The 18828-nt window shown below is 40.6% G+C and overlaps 1 protein-coding gene across 2 annotated transcripts in view; it reads left to right on the top strand.

Annotated features, from left to right (window-relative positions):
- Positions 1-18828, top strand: part of LOC116968281 (sorbitol dehydrogenase-like) — a 30616-nt gene that overhangs the window by 657 nt on the left and 11131 nt on the right. Inside the window, exons 1-8 of one of the 2 annotated variants that reach the window (XM_033014994.1) lie at positions 3220-3284; positions 6358-6391; positions 8335-9089; positions 9196-9532; positions 9795-9959; positions 10286-10445; positions 15054-15172; positions 16329-16394. In XM_033014994.1, coding sequence (XP_032870885.1) covers positions 9469-9532; positions 9795-9959; positions 10286-10445; positions 15054-15172; positions 16329-16394 — 574 coding nt within the window. In that variant the 5' untranslated portion in view covers positions 3220-3284; positions 6358-6391; positions 8335-9089; positions 9196-9468. Of the gene's footprint in view, positions 1-3219; positions 3285-6357; positions 6392-8334; positions 9090-9195; positions 9533-9794; positions 9960-10285; positions 10446-15053; positions 15173-16328; positions 16395-18828 lie in introns of those variants that run through there. The other variant, XM_033014993.1, reaches the window with a different exon arrangement.

Raw genomic sequence — 18828 nt, forward strand, 5'->3', positions numbered from 1 at the left:
GTGTGTGTGTCTGTGTGTGTGTCTGTGTGTGTGTGTCTGTCTGTGTCTGTGTGTGTGTGTCTGTGTGTGTGTGTGTGTGTGTGTCTGTGTCTGTGTCTGTGTGTGTGTGTGTGTGTGTGTCTGTGTGTGTGTGTGTGTGTCTGTGTGTGTGTGTGTGTGTGTCTGTGTCTGTGTCTGTGTGTGTGTGTGTGTGTCTGTGTGTGTGTGTGTGTGTGTGTGTGTCTGTGTGTGTGTCTGTGTCTGTGTCTGTGTCTGTGTGTGTGTGTGTGTGTGTGTGTGTGTGTCTGTGTCTGTGTCTGTGTCTGTGTCTGTGTGTGTGTGTGTGTGTCTGTGTGTGTGTCTGTGTGTGTGTGTGTGTGTGTGTGTGTGTGTCTGTGTGTGTGTGTGTCTGTGTGTGTGTGTGTGTGTGTCTGTCTGTGTCTGTGTGTGTGTGTCTGTCTGTGTCTGTGTCTGTGTGTGTGTGTGTGTGTGTGTGTGTGTGTGTGTGTGTGTGTGTGTCTGTCTGTGTCTGTCTGTGTCTGTGTCTGTGTCTGTGTGTGTGTGCGTCTGTCTGAGATCCCTGGTGTGTCGTAAAGAACTAGCCTACCGGTGATTGTTGGATACCATTGACTCGGTGGCCCGAAGCAACGTTGTATCTCTAGACTAAAGTAAACACCATGTGTAAACACCAATAGTTGTTTCCAAACCAGAGATGTGACAATCTCCTGCAGTTGTCTCAGAGCTGTGTGTGTGTGTGTGTGTCTCTCTGTGTGTGTGTGTGTGTGTGTGTCTCTGTGTGTGTGTGTGTCTCTGTGTGTGTGTGTGTGTGTCTCTGTGTGTGTGTGTGTGTGTGTGTCTCTATGTGTGTGTGTGTGTGTGTGTGTGTGTGTGTGTCTCTGTGTGTGTGTGTGCACTTCCTTCCACTTGTTCAGTTTACTGATGCAACCGAACGCAACAGGCAAGCATCTGAAACTTAAATGCAGCCAAGAGGGACACAGACAGCTGGAGTAAGTCAGCGGGTCAGGTGTCATCTCTGGAGAAAAGGAATAGGCGACGTTTCGGGTTGAGACTTTTCTTCAGACTGAGTCAGGGGAAACAAGAGATGTGGAGCGAATGAATGGAAGATATCCAAAAATCATCGATAATCCAAGGCAGAGGTTTCTTCCCCACCCTAGTTGGCATTCTAGTTCCACTGGAGTCCTGCTGATCCTGTTCAGTCTCTGTCTTACTCGGTATCATCTATCCCACAGCCAACAATTGACATTGCTATAAATACAGTTTGTACATATCTGAATGTTGATTTAAACTGTTGAATACCAACAAGTGTATTTTTGACTTGATACATAATACATCTTGAATAACCTTGAATACACCTCACTGGAGTTTAGAAGGATGAGGGGGATCTTATAGAAACATATAAAATTATAAAAGGACTGGACAAGCTAGATGCAGGCAAAATGTTCCCAATGTTCGGTGAGTCCAGAACCAGGGGCCACAGTCTTAGAATACAGGGGAGGTCATTTAAGACTGAGGTGAGAAAAAACCTTTTCACCCAGAGAGGTGTGAATGTATGGAATTCCCTGCCACAGAGGGCAGTGGAGGCCAAGTCACTGGATGGATTTAAGAGAGAGTTAGATAGAGCTCTAGGGGTTAGTTGAATCAAGGGATATGGGGAGAAGGCAGGCACGGGTTATTGATAGGGGACGATCAGCCATGATCACAATGAATGGAGGTGCAGGCTCGAAGGGCCGAATGGCCTCCTCCTGCACCTATTTTCTATGTTTCTAATAAAGGGGTGGCGCAGCAGTAGAGTTGGTGCCTTACAGTGGCGGAGACCAGGGATCAATTCTGACTACGGGTGCTGTCTGTACAAAGTTTGTATGTTCCCCCTGTGACCGCGTGGGTTTCGTCCGGATGCTCCGGTTTCCTCCCACATCCCAAAGACGCGCAGATTTATAGGTTAATTGGCTTCTGTAAATTGTCCCTAGTGTGTCGTAATGAACTAGCGTACGGGTGATTGTTGCATGCCATGGACTCGGTGGCCCGAAGCAACCGTGTAGCTCTAAACTAAAGTAAACACCATGTGTAAACACCAATAGTTGTTTCCAAACCAGAGATGTGACAATCTCCTGCAGTTGTCTCAGAGCAATTGACAGATTTGTAGCTAAAGTACAAGATATTTAGAGGCGAATATACGTGAAATAAAACTTAGAGGAGAAATAACAAGGGGTTGGGCACATTTTAATTTTAGAAACTAGATTTTATTTAAAATGTGGATTTGTAGTGAATCTAAAAGGCAATGCAATTATAAAATCAGATGTATTCTATTCAATGCAATGATTATGGTGGAGAATGGAGAACAGTAAATAAAACTCTCTGATATAGGGTGATGCGTGTGGTTTGGGAACCAGTGTTTCAGACATTCCAAACAGGGTGTGGCATCATATGATTTTGGCAAGACTGAAGTTGTAAAACTGGCACTGTTGCATTTTCAAACAGTGAAAATAGTTTCACTCTTTGCCTTGCATACATTTGAAATGGCTTGGCTTGATTTTGGTAAAGAGATCAAAGCAAAGATACAAGAACATGCAGATGCTGGAATCTTGAGCGAAACACAAAGTGCTGGAGTAATTCAGCATCTGTGGAAAGAATGAATGAGGGAATTTCAGTCTGAAGAAGGGCCCTGACCCGAAACATCACTTATCTATTTCATCCACAGATGCTGCCTGACCCGCTGGGTTACTCCAACAGTTTGTGTTTTGCAGAAGTTGTGTTTTAAAAAGGAAACCTATGAACAATTGAGGTACATAGGTTTAGAGGGATAAGAGCCAAATGGGATTAGTTTAGATGGGGAATCTAGGTCTGCATAGATGAGTTGGGCTGAAGGGTTTGTTTCCATGCTGCATGGCTCTATGCCTCTGTGAATGTGGGCAAAAGAAAATGAGAAGATGGAAAGGAGTTCATTTGATCATAGTATTTTTAATTTAGTTCAGGCCTCACTCATTGTTTTAGTCCATTATTTATAACTTGTGCACAGATCTCTGTAATTGGTGAAATGCTTCTAAATTCCTATTACCCTTCGTTCTTGTGTAAGATTATTTAAATGTTTCTATTTGCCAAAAGCACACATTTTGGGCTTCAGCTCAAGGACACGGTTAGTAATAAAAGAGCCTTTGGACTCATTTAGAATCGGTCATTGGCTGAGGGTACAAGTGAACGACAAACATTTTTAATCTGCAGGATTGAAGATGGCGCAGCATGAAAACCTGTCTGTGGTGCTCTATGAAAAGAATGATCTGAGACTGGTAACTAATTTATATCTCTTATTTCATTTTATGCCTTAAGAACTACAGAAAGTGAGATGAATAAAAGTACTGATTTTTCAGATTCAGATTCAGATTCAATTTTAATTGTCATTGTCAGTGTACAGTACAGAGACAACGAAATGCATTTAGCATCTCCCTGGAAGAGCGACATAGCAAATGATTTAAATAAATAATAATAAGTGATAATAAGTGTCCGGGGGAGGGGGACGAAAAATACCACCTTTGGTGGGAGGGGGACGAAAAATACAGAGGCAGCATATAATTGAACTTTTTCCTCATTGATAATATATGATCAATCTTGTAACATTCTAAATTTGACATAAATATTAGAGGGTTTTATTTTATTTTGGTAATTACTAGAACATTAAGGCCATAAGTGATAGGAGTAGAATTAGGCCATTCGGCCCATGAAGTCTACTCCACCATTCAATCAAGACTCTCATTCCTAACCCCATTCTCCTGCCTTCTCCCCATAACCTCTGACATCAGTACTAATCAAGAAAGATAATTAATAAAGTTATCAAATTCTAACCATGTTACTTTAAAATTGAAAAGTGAAGGATAGCGTGTTCAGCTACATTTAATATTAAACACTTCGGAATGGATGTTGGATATTAGACATACATGAGAAGAGGTGTCGTTTATTAGAACAGTGGCGGGGAAATGGTCTGTACACGGTTCTTTGATTTTTAGCTGAAATAAAATTTGGCAGTATAACTATCACATGTTTGGCCTGTGCAACAAGCTTCATAAATGATCCCACTTGTTCTTAGAACATGTTCACACATTAACTTTGTAAATATTTGTCATGACTGCGATTAGATGTCAAAACTCAGGTAAAAAAAAGAGATCTTTTGTTGTCAAGATATTAAAGAATTAATTAAAAGAATATCAAAACACACTTACTACAAATACTTATTAGTTCTCGGTACCATTAATAATTTTGTAGTACTTAATACTTTATCCTATCTAATATGCTACATACAAAGGGTTAGATTAGATTCAGATTCAGATCAGATTCAACTTTAATTGTCATTGTCCGTGTACAGTACAGAGACAACGAAATGCATTTAGCATCTCCCTGGAAGAGCGACATAGCATATGATTTGAATAAATTATTTACATTAGCATATATACAGACATAGTGTTTTTCCGGTGGGAGGAGTGTCCGGGGGGGGGGGGGTGATTGGCAGTCACCGAGGTACGTTGTTGAGTAGAGTGACAGCCGCCGGGAAGAAGCTGTTCCTGGACCTGCTGGTCCGGCAACGGAGAGACCTGTAGCGCCTCCCGGATGGTAGGAGGGTAAACAGTCCATGGTTGGGGTGAGAGCAGTCCTTGGCGATGCTGAGCGCCCTCCGCAGACAACGCTTGCTTTGGACAGACTCAATGGAGGGGAGCGAGGAACCGGTGATGCGTTGGGCAATTTTCACCACCCTCTGCAATGCCTTCCGGTCGGAGACAGAGCAGTTGCCATACCATACTGTGATACAGTTGGTAAGGATGCTCTTGATGGTGCAGCGGTAGAAGTTCACCAGGATCTGAGGAGACAGGTGGACCTTCTTCAGTCTCCTCAGGAAGAAGAGACGCTGGTGAGCCTTCTTGATCAGAGTTGAGGTATTGTGGGTCCAAGAGAGGTCATCGGAGATGTTAACACCCAGGAACCTGAAGCTAGAAACACGTTCCACCTCCGTCCCGTTAATGTGGATGGGGGTGTGCGTGCCGCCCCTGGACTTCCTGAAGTCTACAATGAGCTCCTTGGTCTTCTTGGAGTTAAGGACCAGGTTGTTGTCAGCGCACCATGCTACTAAGTGCTGGACCTCCTCCCTGTAGGCCGACTCATCGTTGTTGCTGATGAGGCCAATCACCGTTGTATCATCTGCATACTTGATGATGGTGTTAGTACCATGTACAGGTGTGCAGTCATAGGTGAAGAGGGAGTAGAGGAGGGGGCTCAGCACACAGCCCTGTGGAACGCTGGTGTTCAGGGTGAGGGTTGAAGAGGTGTGCTTGTCTAACCTAACAGACTGTGGTCTGTTGGTTAGAAAGTCCAGTATCCAGTTGCAGAGGGAGGGATCGATGCCCAGGTTACCGAGTTTGGTGATCATTAACATGTTTAAAGTTGTACGTTTGTTAGACAGTGCTGGAGAATTTTTTAATTGTAAATTAGGGTCTACAAAATTGTAAAATTCAAGAATTGACATAAGATGAATGCTGGCTCTGCAAACTGTTGGGGCGTGGAATGGTAGAGCAAAAATAACTTCTATAAGTCTTCACATGACCCTGACATTTTGTTCAAATGGGACACACCAAAGGTTTGGCAATTGTTAGAAGGTTAAGGGGAGTTCTGGCTATCTCTAATGTGTGTTCTAATTTCTGAAAGGTTTTGATGAATTAGAACAGAATTAAAAGGCATCATCTAAAGAACAAAGTAAGGGTTTAAGAAAAATGTCTCATAGGAAGTTGTTAAGAAACAGAACATTTTACCAGAAATTATGTTGGAAGTTAAATCCTTTGTTGCAATTAAAAGTGAAGGAAAAAAGAGCTAGAAAATAATACCTCTTGCTAGTACCCTGTAGTCTGTGAAAGCACAATGGAAAGAGTCGTGTATGCAACTTCTGTTTCCTTACTGCCCATTAAGCCGTTGCTAGTCTCAGTGAAGACATATCAATCCCAACACCCCGCCCCTGTAAAATTTGCTGTAATTCATTCTCTCCTACATGCCTATGAGCACCAAAATGTACAGATTTTATAGCTTGCAAGGTGATATTGAAACATTCAAATTAATGGACTTAATTGCAAGATGAAATACAAATGAATAACAACATTCATTTCACTCGGCTCAAAATCCAAAAGACTAGAACCATATCCTAATCACAATATGGAGGTAATTCTTAATTGCCTTAAAGTTTCAAATAAATAAATATGGGTGCCCTGTACTCCTGCTTATCATTCCACTTTAGTTGTGACTTAAATTAGAGGTTATAATATTTGAGACAACCAACATGGTTCAAACCTTTCTCAAGTACGCTCTCCATCCTTGTTTTATTCACAGGAAAATCGACCAATTCTAGAACCAGGTCCTAACGGTAAGTCTTTCATGCCTTAATAATTCATATACTTGTCACTGAAACTTAAAATAAGTATACATTAAATTTTGGGCTATAATATAGACGTCTAGTTCGTGACTAAATTCTAAATCCAGCTAAATTACTGAATCTGAAATAAAAATTGAAAGCACTAGAGTTACACGGCAGACTAAGCAATAACTGTGGAGTTAAAACTTGACAATTCTGGTTCTGTCTGTGCCCAAAAGCTTTTCATCTGTATCATCATCCAGTTCTAACCTCCCAATAAATAACCTCCCTCCAGTTACGTTGCATGGCCAGCTGAGCATTTCCAGCATTTTCCGCTTTTAAGTAAAACTCCCTGTTAGATAATGTAATCCTGAGAATTTTTTTCATTTTTGAGCAAAACATTTTACTATCTATTGAGAAATCTAAATCTAATATGAGGGGTGAAGCTTTTTTCGAAAGGTTTATTCTGATGGAATTCCAATGCAATGAAACTATTAAAACAATCAATCAGGACTGCAGCCATGTATAGTTAAATTTGAAAATGCAGTACTGTGACATTCAATCTTTTGTATCAGTGCATTTTATGACTAGTAGGAACAAAATTACTTCTAATCACATTTTCTTGAGAAAGAAACTCGGCAACTTCTGTATTTATCAAAATGTTAAAATTGTTTTAAAAAATCGTTTAAAATGAACTTACTATTTGACTGAAGGATTATGCTATACTAAAATGGCACCAATATAAATTTGTATAATAATAATAATAATAAATTTTATTTAATGGGCGCCTTTCAGACATCTCAAGGACTCCTTACATAGTAATCGGAATAAAAACATATAATCGGAATAGAACAAGTAAAAAATACATCACAGAGACACAAATTAAAAACAGAATTCAATCCAAAAAACAGAAAATCAAAAACACAGTGTGAAGAGAGAGCAGCGGCAGCCAAAGCGCGCCAGCGTCCACTCTCTCTTCACAGCAGCCATCTTGGACACAGACCTACAGGACTACAATTAGACAAAAAAATCATCCCCCCACAGTGGATAACACTGTGGAGGAAGGCACAATGTCGAGTCCCCATCCCATGTTCACCCCAAAGTCAGGCCTATTGAGACCACCGCAATTGCCTCTACGGAGGCCCGATGTCCCTGGCCGTTCTAACCGGGTGGTCTTGCCCCGGCGTCGGGAGAGTCCTTTCGGCGGCTGGGCCACCTGGAACGGCCGCTTCCTGGTTGGAGCCCGCGGCTGCCGAAGCCGACAAGGCCGCGCCGGTTTGGAGCTCCCAGGCTCCCGATGATAAAGTCGGCGCCGACTCTCCGCACTGCCGCCTCTCCGCTCCGCAGACCCGCAGCCCGGAGATGTTGCTCTCGGCGGTCCAGCTCGCCAGAGCTCCAGCGCGGCGACCCAGGCAAGGCATCGCCCGCTCCACTCCGCTCCGCTCCAGCGCTCCAACGCTGTGCCGCCGCCGAGGCCGAGGTGCTGGGCGGTCCCCGCCAGGAAACGGCGCTCCAAGCCCGCAGGTAGGCCACGAGGACGGGTCGACGGGCAGCCCGGAGAAAAGGCTGCCACACCGACCAGGTAGGGACCTAGAAATAAAGTTACACCTACCCCCCCACATTAAAAGACCATATCCCCTACACACCAAGATGGCTCCTCCTCCTCCTAACACCCATGGATAGTTTTGTGAATTGCTCCTTTGATTAAACCCTTACACTGTATGTGGTCTGATGTAGGCATTATTAAGATGATTCATTTCTAAGACTTAGATAAACGTAGGCAATTAAATTTGTAGCTCAAAATGTACATCTTGCCTTTGCACAACATGGTAAAGAATATTTTTGAACATTGAGCCTTTTTGAACACATGGTAAAGAATATGTTAAGCTTCACTATCACAAGCTTCACCTTATTTAACTTGGAAATAAATTGTTTCTAATTATTTTCTTCGAAAGACCAATCTTTTCACAGCTTTTACTGCCAATCTCATGGGTTGGTTTCAACAGTTTCTACATGACTGCCTCTATCTGTGTCAACCAGAAAAAGATTTCAAGCCTTTTCAACAAAAAGTGACCATTATTTGTACAACGCCTTCAATTAGCGTGAATATTATCAAACAAAATCTGACTCAAAGCCACAAGAGAAGATATTGGGGTAGATAGCCAGAAACATAGTCATGGGTATGTTTTAAGGAGTGCATAAAAGAAGGAATGAAAGGCCAAGATGCAAATAAGTTGATGAGGAAATTCCAAATCTTATGCAACCAGAAATATGGCCACTCATCAGATTTGGAAAGAACAGACTTCCTTGAGGTTTACATGCCTGAGGGTGATAAAGAGTGTACAGGGATTTGAAACCACAGCATAGGTAAATAGGACCTAGAGCACAACACCAATAGTTTTGGATATCATAGTTTGGAAGCAATAAGATCAAAGCTAACTAGAAGTAGATCGGACAAGGGATGTCTCAAGGTATTAAAGCTTTGGACTGGAGCTGCAGCAGTAGAATTGATGCAGATACATAGTTGAGAGATGGTTTGGCCATTAGGGCTCTTGCTTATTCCATGGATATGTGCTAATAATCTTCTCTAGCAGTTTTATATTTTGGCAAGTTTGTAACTGCTTTATTCAGATGCACGGGCAATGACTAGGGAACTTCTCTCAGCCTGATAATTGGGTATAAGTGAAAACTCAAAAGATATAATGATGAGGTTAGGTACACAAAATTGCTGGGGAAACTCAGCGGGTGCAGCAGCATCTATGGAGCGAAGGAAATAGGCGACGTTTCGGGCCGAAACCCTTCTTCAGACTGGTGAGGTTAAGCTGGATGCCATCAGCTTACTTATGGACAATGATACTGTATTTTCTTTTGAGAGAGAGGATTAGCAGAGATAACAGTGTTGGAAGAGAAAGTTGAGTAGGTTAAGAGAAACACAAATGGAACCAAATGAACGTCTTCCCACCCAATTAGACAACAGTTAGGAATGATGTTGTTAGATGTAAAAAGCTTCAGACTGGCCAAGAGGATGAGAAGGAATAGATAATCTGTGTCGCAATCACAAAGAATGTCATTAGTGACATTGATAAGAGATGTTTCAGTTCTGTGGCAGAGTTGGAAACCTGATTGGATCCGAATCAATGGTCCTTTTAAATGGTGAGTTGGTTTACTTAATTCTGTATTATTTACAGCCTCTGGGGCTACAACATCAGCATTCTTTCAATTGTGTTTTACTGTATTGTGACAAAGACTTTTGTTTTAACGTCGTGTGAGTGTTTTCTCCTCAAAATCTAACATTAAAGTTCTTTATTTTGACAAATCGTTTCTACGGAGTTGCCATGACGTCTCTAACTGGGGCCAATGTTGATATACAGGATTTCCGAGATTTTAATTGTTGATAATTATGCGGTCCTTTCAGAAGTCTTGCTGAAAATGCATTCAGTCGGGATCTGTGGCTCTGATGTCCATTTTTGGCAAAATGGAGGAATTGGAGATTTTATTCTGAGAAAACCAATGGTCCTGGGGCATGAAGCCTCAGGAACTGTGTTTAAACTGGGATCTGGAGTCCAACATCTTAAACCAGGTCAGTCACTAATCCAATAAGTATTATTATGACTTGGCAGATGCCAATGTGTGTGAAGATAGACACAAAAAGCTGGAGTAACTCAGCGGGACAGGCAGCATCTCTGGAGAGTAGGAATGGGTGACGTTTCGGGTCGAGACCCTTCTCCAGTCTGAAAAAGGGCCTCGACCCGAAATGTCGCCCATTCCATCTCTCCAGAGAAGCTTGCTGTGTCTCCAGCTTTTTGTGTCTATCTTTAGAGATAATTTGCTCAGGGTATGATTCACACGGTATATCGCTATATTGATGTGTTTACATTATGTGATCCAGCATTATCTCTACTACAGGTGACAGAGTTGCAATTGAACCGGGGGTCCCAAGGGAAAATGATGAGTTTTGCAGAACTGGACGGTACAACCTCTCCCCGTCAGTTTTTTTCTCTGCAACTCCTCCTGATGATGGGCAACTTTGCCAATACAATTTGCATAATGCCAACTATTGCTACAAGTGAGTTTTACGTTGAGAAATGATCCTGGCAGATTCACTCAGTGGGATGGAATGTTCAACCACTCCCATGTGTGAATACTGTAATCTTTTGCAAATCTAAAATTTTAATCTGATCGAATGCTTATTTATCCCAGCAAGTAATAAGGAAATGGGAATTCAGGTTTGAATGATCAGCTTTTATTGTGCTCTTCTTAAAAGAGTGCACCTTGCACGCATATCTGAGTTTAATGTAATTATGTTTTCAAAGCTACCTGAGATGATGTGTCCTGAATAAACGATAGATCTTTAAAAAAAAATTTGGACTGCATTCAGGATTCCTACTGCCTACGCATGTAATGTTACCCAATGATTAATGTGATCATGAAATGAGATTTGTGGAATAAATTTCCAAACTGGTTATTCAGATTATTGAGGAAACAGGATATAATTGTGCTTGACATCATTCCATGAAAAGACTAACACAAAATAGTGCTTATGCTGCAAATCTCAAATAGAAAATGTGTTGGAAATGCTCAAAGGGTTAGGCAGCATCTGTGGAGATTGAAGCAGCTTATATCATGGGTTGATGTCCTTTATTCAGAAGTTGGAAAAGTTAGAAATCATACAAAGTATTAATTTGCAGAAAAAGTGAGTAAAGCATACATAACAAAAACAAGGTAGACAAAAATGCTGGAGAAACTCAGTGGGTGCAGCAGCATCTATGGAGCGAAGGAGATAGGTAACGCTTCGGGCCGGAACCCTTCTTCAGACAAAACAAGGTTTGGGAGAGGGTGGATTCCAGGAAGTCAGTGTTTTTATCTCTCTCTGTTCAAACTGCAAGCACTCAGCATCAGTGGCCCAGATTAAACCTGGATCTCTACAACTGTAAGGCAGCAGCATGAATTGCAGTATGAACCAGCATGTTTTCCAGTATAATGTGGCAAGTTCCAAGATTGCGTACTATTTCTGGAGCTTGTGTGCAACCTCATTACAGCAGTGTAAATTATCGAAGACTGTGAGGTGGGAGATGAATATCTGTTCTGAATATGCTACTTTCTACTCGGTGCTTCTGATGTATCTTCCTTTTCATTCACCAGTGGTTTCCCCTCCACTATATGTAGGTCTGTGCAAGCTTGAGGAATATCACGTCGTCTTTCAAACTGGCACATTAACTGTCAAGTTCAACAATCTTAGATAATCATCCATTTCCATCTCCTATCTCATATTTCCAGCAATCACATTTTCTTTCTCCTCTCCTGGCATTTTAGATTTTAATCATCTCCTCTAGACATATCTTAAGCACCTTCCTTTCAACAGGCCTATTAAGTTAATAATTAACCATGCCATGTAATATATCTCAGTTTCCAATCAATCTCTAATCTGTTTTGTTCTCTACACCAGGCCACTTTCTACACAACTAAACTTTGTTTCAATGCTGGTCAACCTGTAGTTGACTTTTATTTTTTATTTTTTATTTTTTTTTTATTTATTTATTTATTTATTTATTAGAAGTAGACATATTATACAATGTAGTTACATATTATAGTAGAAAAAAAAAACTTTTCATATACATCAGTCATACATTATTAAAATTTTCCATTATCAATTACTTCTGCTTCTAGTATTTTTATTTTTTATAGAAAGCGAGAAAAAGAGAGGGTAGAAAGTTACAAATAAAAAAGAAAGCAAAAAAAAAACACAACAGAAAAACAAGGGAGGTGGAATGGGTTACCTGTGATACATCAATGGAGATAGGTTCGTAGGTTATAAAGTATAGAGTATAGTTTTTCATCTGTTCCTGAGTTCAAGTTTCAGCTGGGTCCTCGTGCTGTGCCAGTCTATCCCTTCAGATAGTTAATGAATGGAGCCCAAATTTTATGGAAAAGATCTTGTTTGTCCATTAAGACAAGTCTAATTCTTTCTAAGTATAGGGTCTCCGACATTTCCGTAATCCACATTTTGATTGTGGGGGTTGTAGGGCCTTTCCAAAATTTTAATATTAATTTTTTTCCGGTTATTATACTGTAATTGAGGAAGTTTCTTTGGTTTGTTGTGAGTGTTAAGCTTTGTTCTGATATTCCAAGTATTATTAATTTTGTGTCTGGGTCCAGTTTTGTATTAATAACTTTTGAAGTTATTTCAAAAATATCTGTCCAGAAATGTTTAAGTTTTATACAGTTTGCAAAAGTATGTGTTAAATTAGCCTCTAAATGTAGACATTTATCACAAATAGGAGAGATTTGTGGGAAGATTCTATTTAGTTTTATTTTAGAGAAGTGTAGTCTATGTAAGACCTTGAATTGTATTAAAATATGTCTGGCATTTAATGAACATTGATGTATTTGTTGTAAACTTTCGTCCCACATATCTTTCGTGATAGGATGACCTATTTCAATTTCCCATTTGTATCTATGTAGTTCGGTCGGTGGTACCTCGTTATTTAGTAGGGTGTTATAAATATAAGCTATTAGTTTTTCAGTATTAGGATGCTTGTTCAGACACTCATCAAGAATTTCTGATTCCCTATTCCTGTAAACTTGTGTATTAGATTTAACATAATCTCTAATTTGTAGATATCTGAAAAAATTATTTGAGTGCAATCCATAATTCAGTTGTAACTCTTGAAATGAAAGAAAAGTACCTTTCCCATAAAGATGTCCTATATTTTTGATTCCATGATTTTTCCATTGTGTGAAACCTTTGTCCATAAAGGATGATTTGAACAAAGGATTATTTACAATGGGAAGGCAGAGTGGTATATTATTCAATTTTAAATCTTTTTTTATTTGTTTCCAAATTCGTATTCCACTATGTATTATGGGGTTTTCTTTATAGGTTTTTTTGTGCTGTTTTGTGGGGGCAAATATGATCGGTCCAATTTCAAAAGGTATACAGTCTTCCTTTTCCATCATTAGCCAATCTGGTTGTTGGTCCATTTCTTCCAGCCAAAAATTCATGTTTTTAATATGGACTGCCCAAAAATAAAATAAGAAATTTGGCAAAGCCAGACCTCCATTTATCTTTGATTTACATAAATGTTTTTTACTTATTCTATGATTCTTATAATCCCAGACAAAACTTGTAACAATGGAGTCGTTGACTTTTCTTTCTCCGCCCATACCACATTTTCCACTTTAAAAAAATATAAAAAAATCTCTGACTAATTTCAAATGGACGCTGAAAGAAAACCGTTGCCCATTTTTTTTTTACAGACCACCAGGGAATTATGTGTGGATTTACCACTTGTGGCCCCATGTTAAATGCTGACTTGCATCATAGGGGCTTTGAATGAGATGGCTATGGCAACGCTGTCATTTTCTAAGATTCCATATGTTTGAAAATAGCCCCTCCATATAGGAATGTAACCCCACTTTTTAAGAAAGTAAGGTAAAGATGAAACTGGTTAGCATGATATGAGCAGTAGAGAGAATCTTGGTATAGAACATAGAGAAGGATCAGGCCGTTCAGCTCACAATTTCTTGGTCGAACATCATGCCGACAAACTAATCTCATCTGCCTGCGTATTCTTATGCCTTCCTAAAAGCCTCATGGGGAAAAGGCAGGAGGATAGTAGGGAGAGATGATTGAATGATGGAGTAGACTTGATGGGCCGAATGGCCTAATTCTCCTCCTATCACTTATGACCCTCTGAATGCCTCTATCTTGTCTGCTTCCACAACCACCCCGGAACTCTGTTCCAGGCACCCACCACCTGTGTGTTAAGGAAAATTTGCCCTCACATCTTTCAACTTTACCCATCTCACATTATTTAGATGAGCATTTAGAAAACAGGAATAGATCGTATAAATTTATGAAAACAAAATCATGTTTGACATTTCGGTTGGAATATTCTGAGGTTGGAACAAGTAGAAAAGTTCAGGGTGAACCATTTCATGTGGTGTATTTGGACTTTCAGTAGACCTTTTAATCGTGTCACACAAAATATAACACAAAATTGGATTGGATTGCAAAGGGGAGGGAAATTGTGCTGATGATCTGAGTTGAAGGTTGGTTAACAGACAGAAAACAGAGTAGGAAAGAATGTGTCCAATTGTGGATTGGGAGGCTTTGTTCATTGTGGTGTCACAGGGTTTGGCACTGGAGGCCTAGGTTTTCACAATCTATACCAATGTCCCCTGTGCTGTATTTCCATATTTGCTGATGATGCAAAGCAGAATTGAGAAGAAGATGCAGAAATGCTTCAGGGAGATAACACCAGATTATGAGATGAGCAAAGAGCTAAATAAATGAAGTGAATAAACAAGGTCATGGTGGATGGGATATAGTGTGGAACAATTTGAGTTCATCCACGTCAATTATTTTAAAACCCACTTTGCGTTAAAACCATGGAGAAATTGAGGTTAATGTTGTATTTCAGAAATTGGTGTCCAATCACAGAAACACCTATTAGAGTTGAGATAGTGAGTTCAGTGTGCAATTTTCCATCCAGGATATATGAGGTCTGTCCAACGATCTGGTCTAGATACTTATTGAATGAAGCACATGATCACATTGAATGGCGGTGCTGGCTCAAAGGGCCGAATGGCCTACTCCTGCACCTATTATCTATTGCTCTGTTTCAATCATGGTCATCTTTTGACAGGAAACTTTTATGTTTGCTCATTTCAGGCTCCCTGATTCTGTGAGCTTTGAAGAAGGTGCCTTAGTTGAACCTCTTTCCGTTGCTATTCATACCTGCCGCAGAGGAGGAGTAACAATTGGTAGCAAAGTTTTTATATTAGGAGCAGGTAAGCAGTTAATTGTTTTAGTTTAGTTTAGAGATATAGCATGGAAACAGGCCCTTCAGCCCACACCGACTAATGATCACCCGTACACTAGTTCTATCCTACACACTAGGGATAATTCACAGAAGCCAATTAACCTACAAACCTGCATGTCCTCGGAATGTGGGAGGAAACCCATGTGGTCGCAAGGAGAACGTACAAGCTCCATACATATAGCACCCGTAGTTGGGATCCAATCCATTCCTCTGCCACTGTAAGACAGCAAATCTATCGCTAGCCCGCACTGTGCTGCCCCAGTATAATTAATTACATAAGAGATTATTAACATTCTTGGTGTTTCAGTTCCTTTCTTATCTAATTTTGTAATTTTATTTTGAAACCCCAGTACGAGTTAGTTTGCACAATCAGATATGTTTGGTTATCTGCTTTACTGAATATTTGGTGCCTCTCAAATTGTCACTGTGTGTTACTTTGGAGGGATATAATCTATTGTTACTTGCATGTGTGGACATGTATTGAAGGCCATAATCAATACAAACTAAACTTTACATAGATCGTATTCCTATAATTCATCAAATGGAAGTAATTCTTTCTTTGTTTATGGCAATTTTAGGCAGGGGAACATAGTGAGTTTTGTTCCCAGTCGAGATCATGAACCCACAGTCTAATCAGATGGTCACGTAATTATTCACAGGAAATGTTGATCAGATGTTTCAGGTTGATGTTAATAATTCCCTAGGACACAAAGTGCTGGAGTAACTCAGCAGGTCAGGCAGCATCTCTCGAGACCATGGATAGGTAACATGTCAAGACCCTTCCACAGACTGATTGTAGGGGGGCAGGAAAAGAAAACTGACAAGGGAAGAGGCAGGATATGGGTAATGGGTTGATATAGGCGAGGGTGGTTTTGACAGGCAGATTGGAACAAAGGCCAGAGATAAGAAGATGTGAGGTGAGTTTGAAAAGTTGTGGATTGTGAAGCCAAGGGGGGTGGAAGACTGCAACCTTCACGTGGTCCGCCCTGTTTTGACTAATGCAATCAACTCGACGTGCACAAACGGAAGATCAAATAGAAAAAGTTGGAAGGAGAGAAATTTAATAATTCGCCCTCTCCTGGCCAAATGAGTTTCTAACATGTCTTTTTTTTTAATGTTTTAAGGAACAATTGGACTTGTGAATCTCCTTGTTTGCAAGGCCATGGGAGCATCTCAGATTTTGATCTGTGGTATGTTGTTTGTCATAATTTGTCATAAGTACACAAGAAATTCTAGGACAAAAGAATGCTTTTAACTCATTGTGTGCTTTCAGAACCTATGTTCTTTTATGCTATACAATTGTTTATGTAGTTGATTAAACTTTGACATGTGGGAGAAAACACATAACACATATATATCGCCCAACACCTCCGCTCAATTCGCAATAACCAACCTGATCTCCCGGTGGCTCAGCACTTCAACTCCCCCTCCCATTCCGAATCCGACCTTTCTGTCCTGGGCCTCCTCCATGGCCAGAGTGAGGCCCACCGTAAATTGGAGGAGCAGCATCTCATATTAAGCTTGGGTAGTTTAAACCCCAGCGGTATGAACATTGACTTCTCCAATTTCAGGTAGTCCTTGCTTTCTCCCTCCTTCCCCTCCCCTTCCCAGCTCTCCCACAGCCCACTGTCTCCGCATCTTCCTTTCTTCTTCCTGCCCCCCCATCCCCACATCTGATGAATGCGTGGATGATTTTTTTCAAGGTCGTCGCTTTGGAGGAATGGTTTGATTTTAGCTATTGTACGAAGCTGGAAGAAACTAGCTTTTACCACAGAGTTGACTTGCTTGGCAAACTTTAATACAGAGTCAAATATCACGGCATAAGTTTTTGACGTGCGGTTTGACTAAGGAGGTTAGGCTTCCAAGGCTGCCTGTTATTGTTTTATGGGGTCGTAAATGCCGAGTAGGATGACCTCAGACTTGCTCTCGTTTAGTTGGAGGAAGTTCTGTGGCATCCAACATTTTATGTCCTCGAGGCAGTGCTTGAGGCTGATTAAATTTGACCGGTTGTAGGTAACCATAATCTATTGTGTTCAAGAAGAAACTGCAGATGCTGGAAGATCGAAGGTACACAAAAATGCTGGAGAAACTCAGCGGGTGCAGCAGCATCTATGGAGCGAAGGAAATAGGCGACGTTTCGGGCCGAAACCCTTCCAACCTACTGTTCCCTAGTCCCGACCAAAAATGTCACCTATCCACATTCTCCAGAGATGCTGCCTGACCTGCTGTTACTTCAGCACTCTGTGTCCTTTTATGTAAACCAGCATCTGCAGTTCCAAGTTTCTTTATTCAGCCATAAATATTGCAGCCTGAAATATTTTGCATTTGTCCTGAAAGGCAGATTATACAGTGCCCTCCATAATGTTTGGTACAAAGACCCATCATTTATTTATTTGCCTCTGTACTCCACAATTTGAGATTTGTAATAGGAAAAAATCACATGTGGTTAAAGTGTACATTGTCAGATTTTAATCAAAGCCATTTTTATACATTTTGGTTTCACCATGTAGAAATTACAGCAGTGTTATATACATAGTCTATAATACACAGGGCACCATAATGTTTGGGACACAGCAATGTCATGTAAATGAAAGTAGTCATGTTTAGTATTTTGTTGCATATCCTTTGCATGCAATGACTGCTTGAAGTCTGCGATTCATGAACATCACCAGTTGTTGTGTTGGGTATCTTCTCTGGTGATGTTCTACCAGGCCTGTATTGCAGCCATCTTTAGCTTATGCTTGGTTTGGGGGCTAGTCCCCTTCAGTTTTCTCTTCAGCATATAAAAGGCATGCTCAATTGGGTTCAGAGCGGGTGATTGACTTGGCCACTCAAGAATTTTTTTAGCTTTGGAAAAACTCCTTTGTTGCTTTAGCAGTATGTTTGGGATCATTGACTTGCTGTAGAATGAACCGCCGGCCAATGAGTTTTGAGCCATTTGTTTGAACAGATAGATGTGCCTATACATATCAGAATTCATTGTGCTACTACCATCAGCAGTTGTATCATCAATGAAGATAAGTGAGCCAGTACCTTCAACAGCCATACATGCCCAGGCCATAACAACCCCCACCACCATGTTTCACAGATGATGTGGTATGTAGTAGCCATGAAAATCTGTCACTACAGTATGCTTTGGATCTTGGGCAGTTCCTTCTCTCCTCCATAATTTGTTCTTGCCATCACTCTGATATAAGTTAATCTTTGTCTCATCTGTCCACAAAGCCTTTTTTTCCAGACTGTGGTTGCTCTTTTAAGTACTTCTTGGCAAACTGTAACCTGGCCATCATACATTTGCAGCTAACCAGTGGTTTGCATCTTGCAGTGTAGCCTCTGTATTTCTGTTCATGAAGTCTTCTGCGGACAGTGGTCATTGACAAATCTACACCTGACTCCTGAAGAGTGTTTCTGATCTGTCGGATATGTGTTTGGGAATTTTTCTTTATTATAGAGAGAATTCTTCTGTCATCAGCTGTGGAGGTCTTCCTTGGCCTGCCAGTCCCTTTGCGATTAGTAAGCTCACCAGTGCTCTCTTTCTTCTTAAGGATGTTCCAAACAGTTGATTTTGATAAGTCTAAGGTTAGGTTGATGTCTGTAACAGTTTGTTTCTTGTTTCTCAGTCTC

Source organism: Amblyraja radiata, chromosome X (assembly GCF_010909765.2).
Source record: "Amblyraja radiata isolate CabotCenter1 chromosome X, sAmbRad1.1.pri, whole genome shotgun sequence".
Taxonomy (NCBI): Eukaryota; Metazoa; Chordata; class Chondrichthyes; order Rajiformes; family Rajidae; genus Amblyraja; species Amblyraja radiata.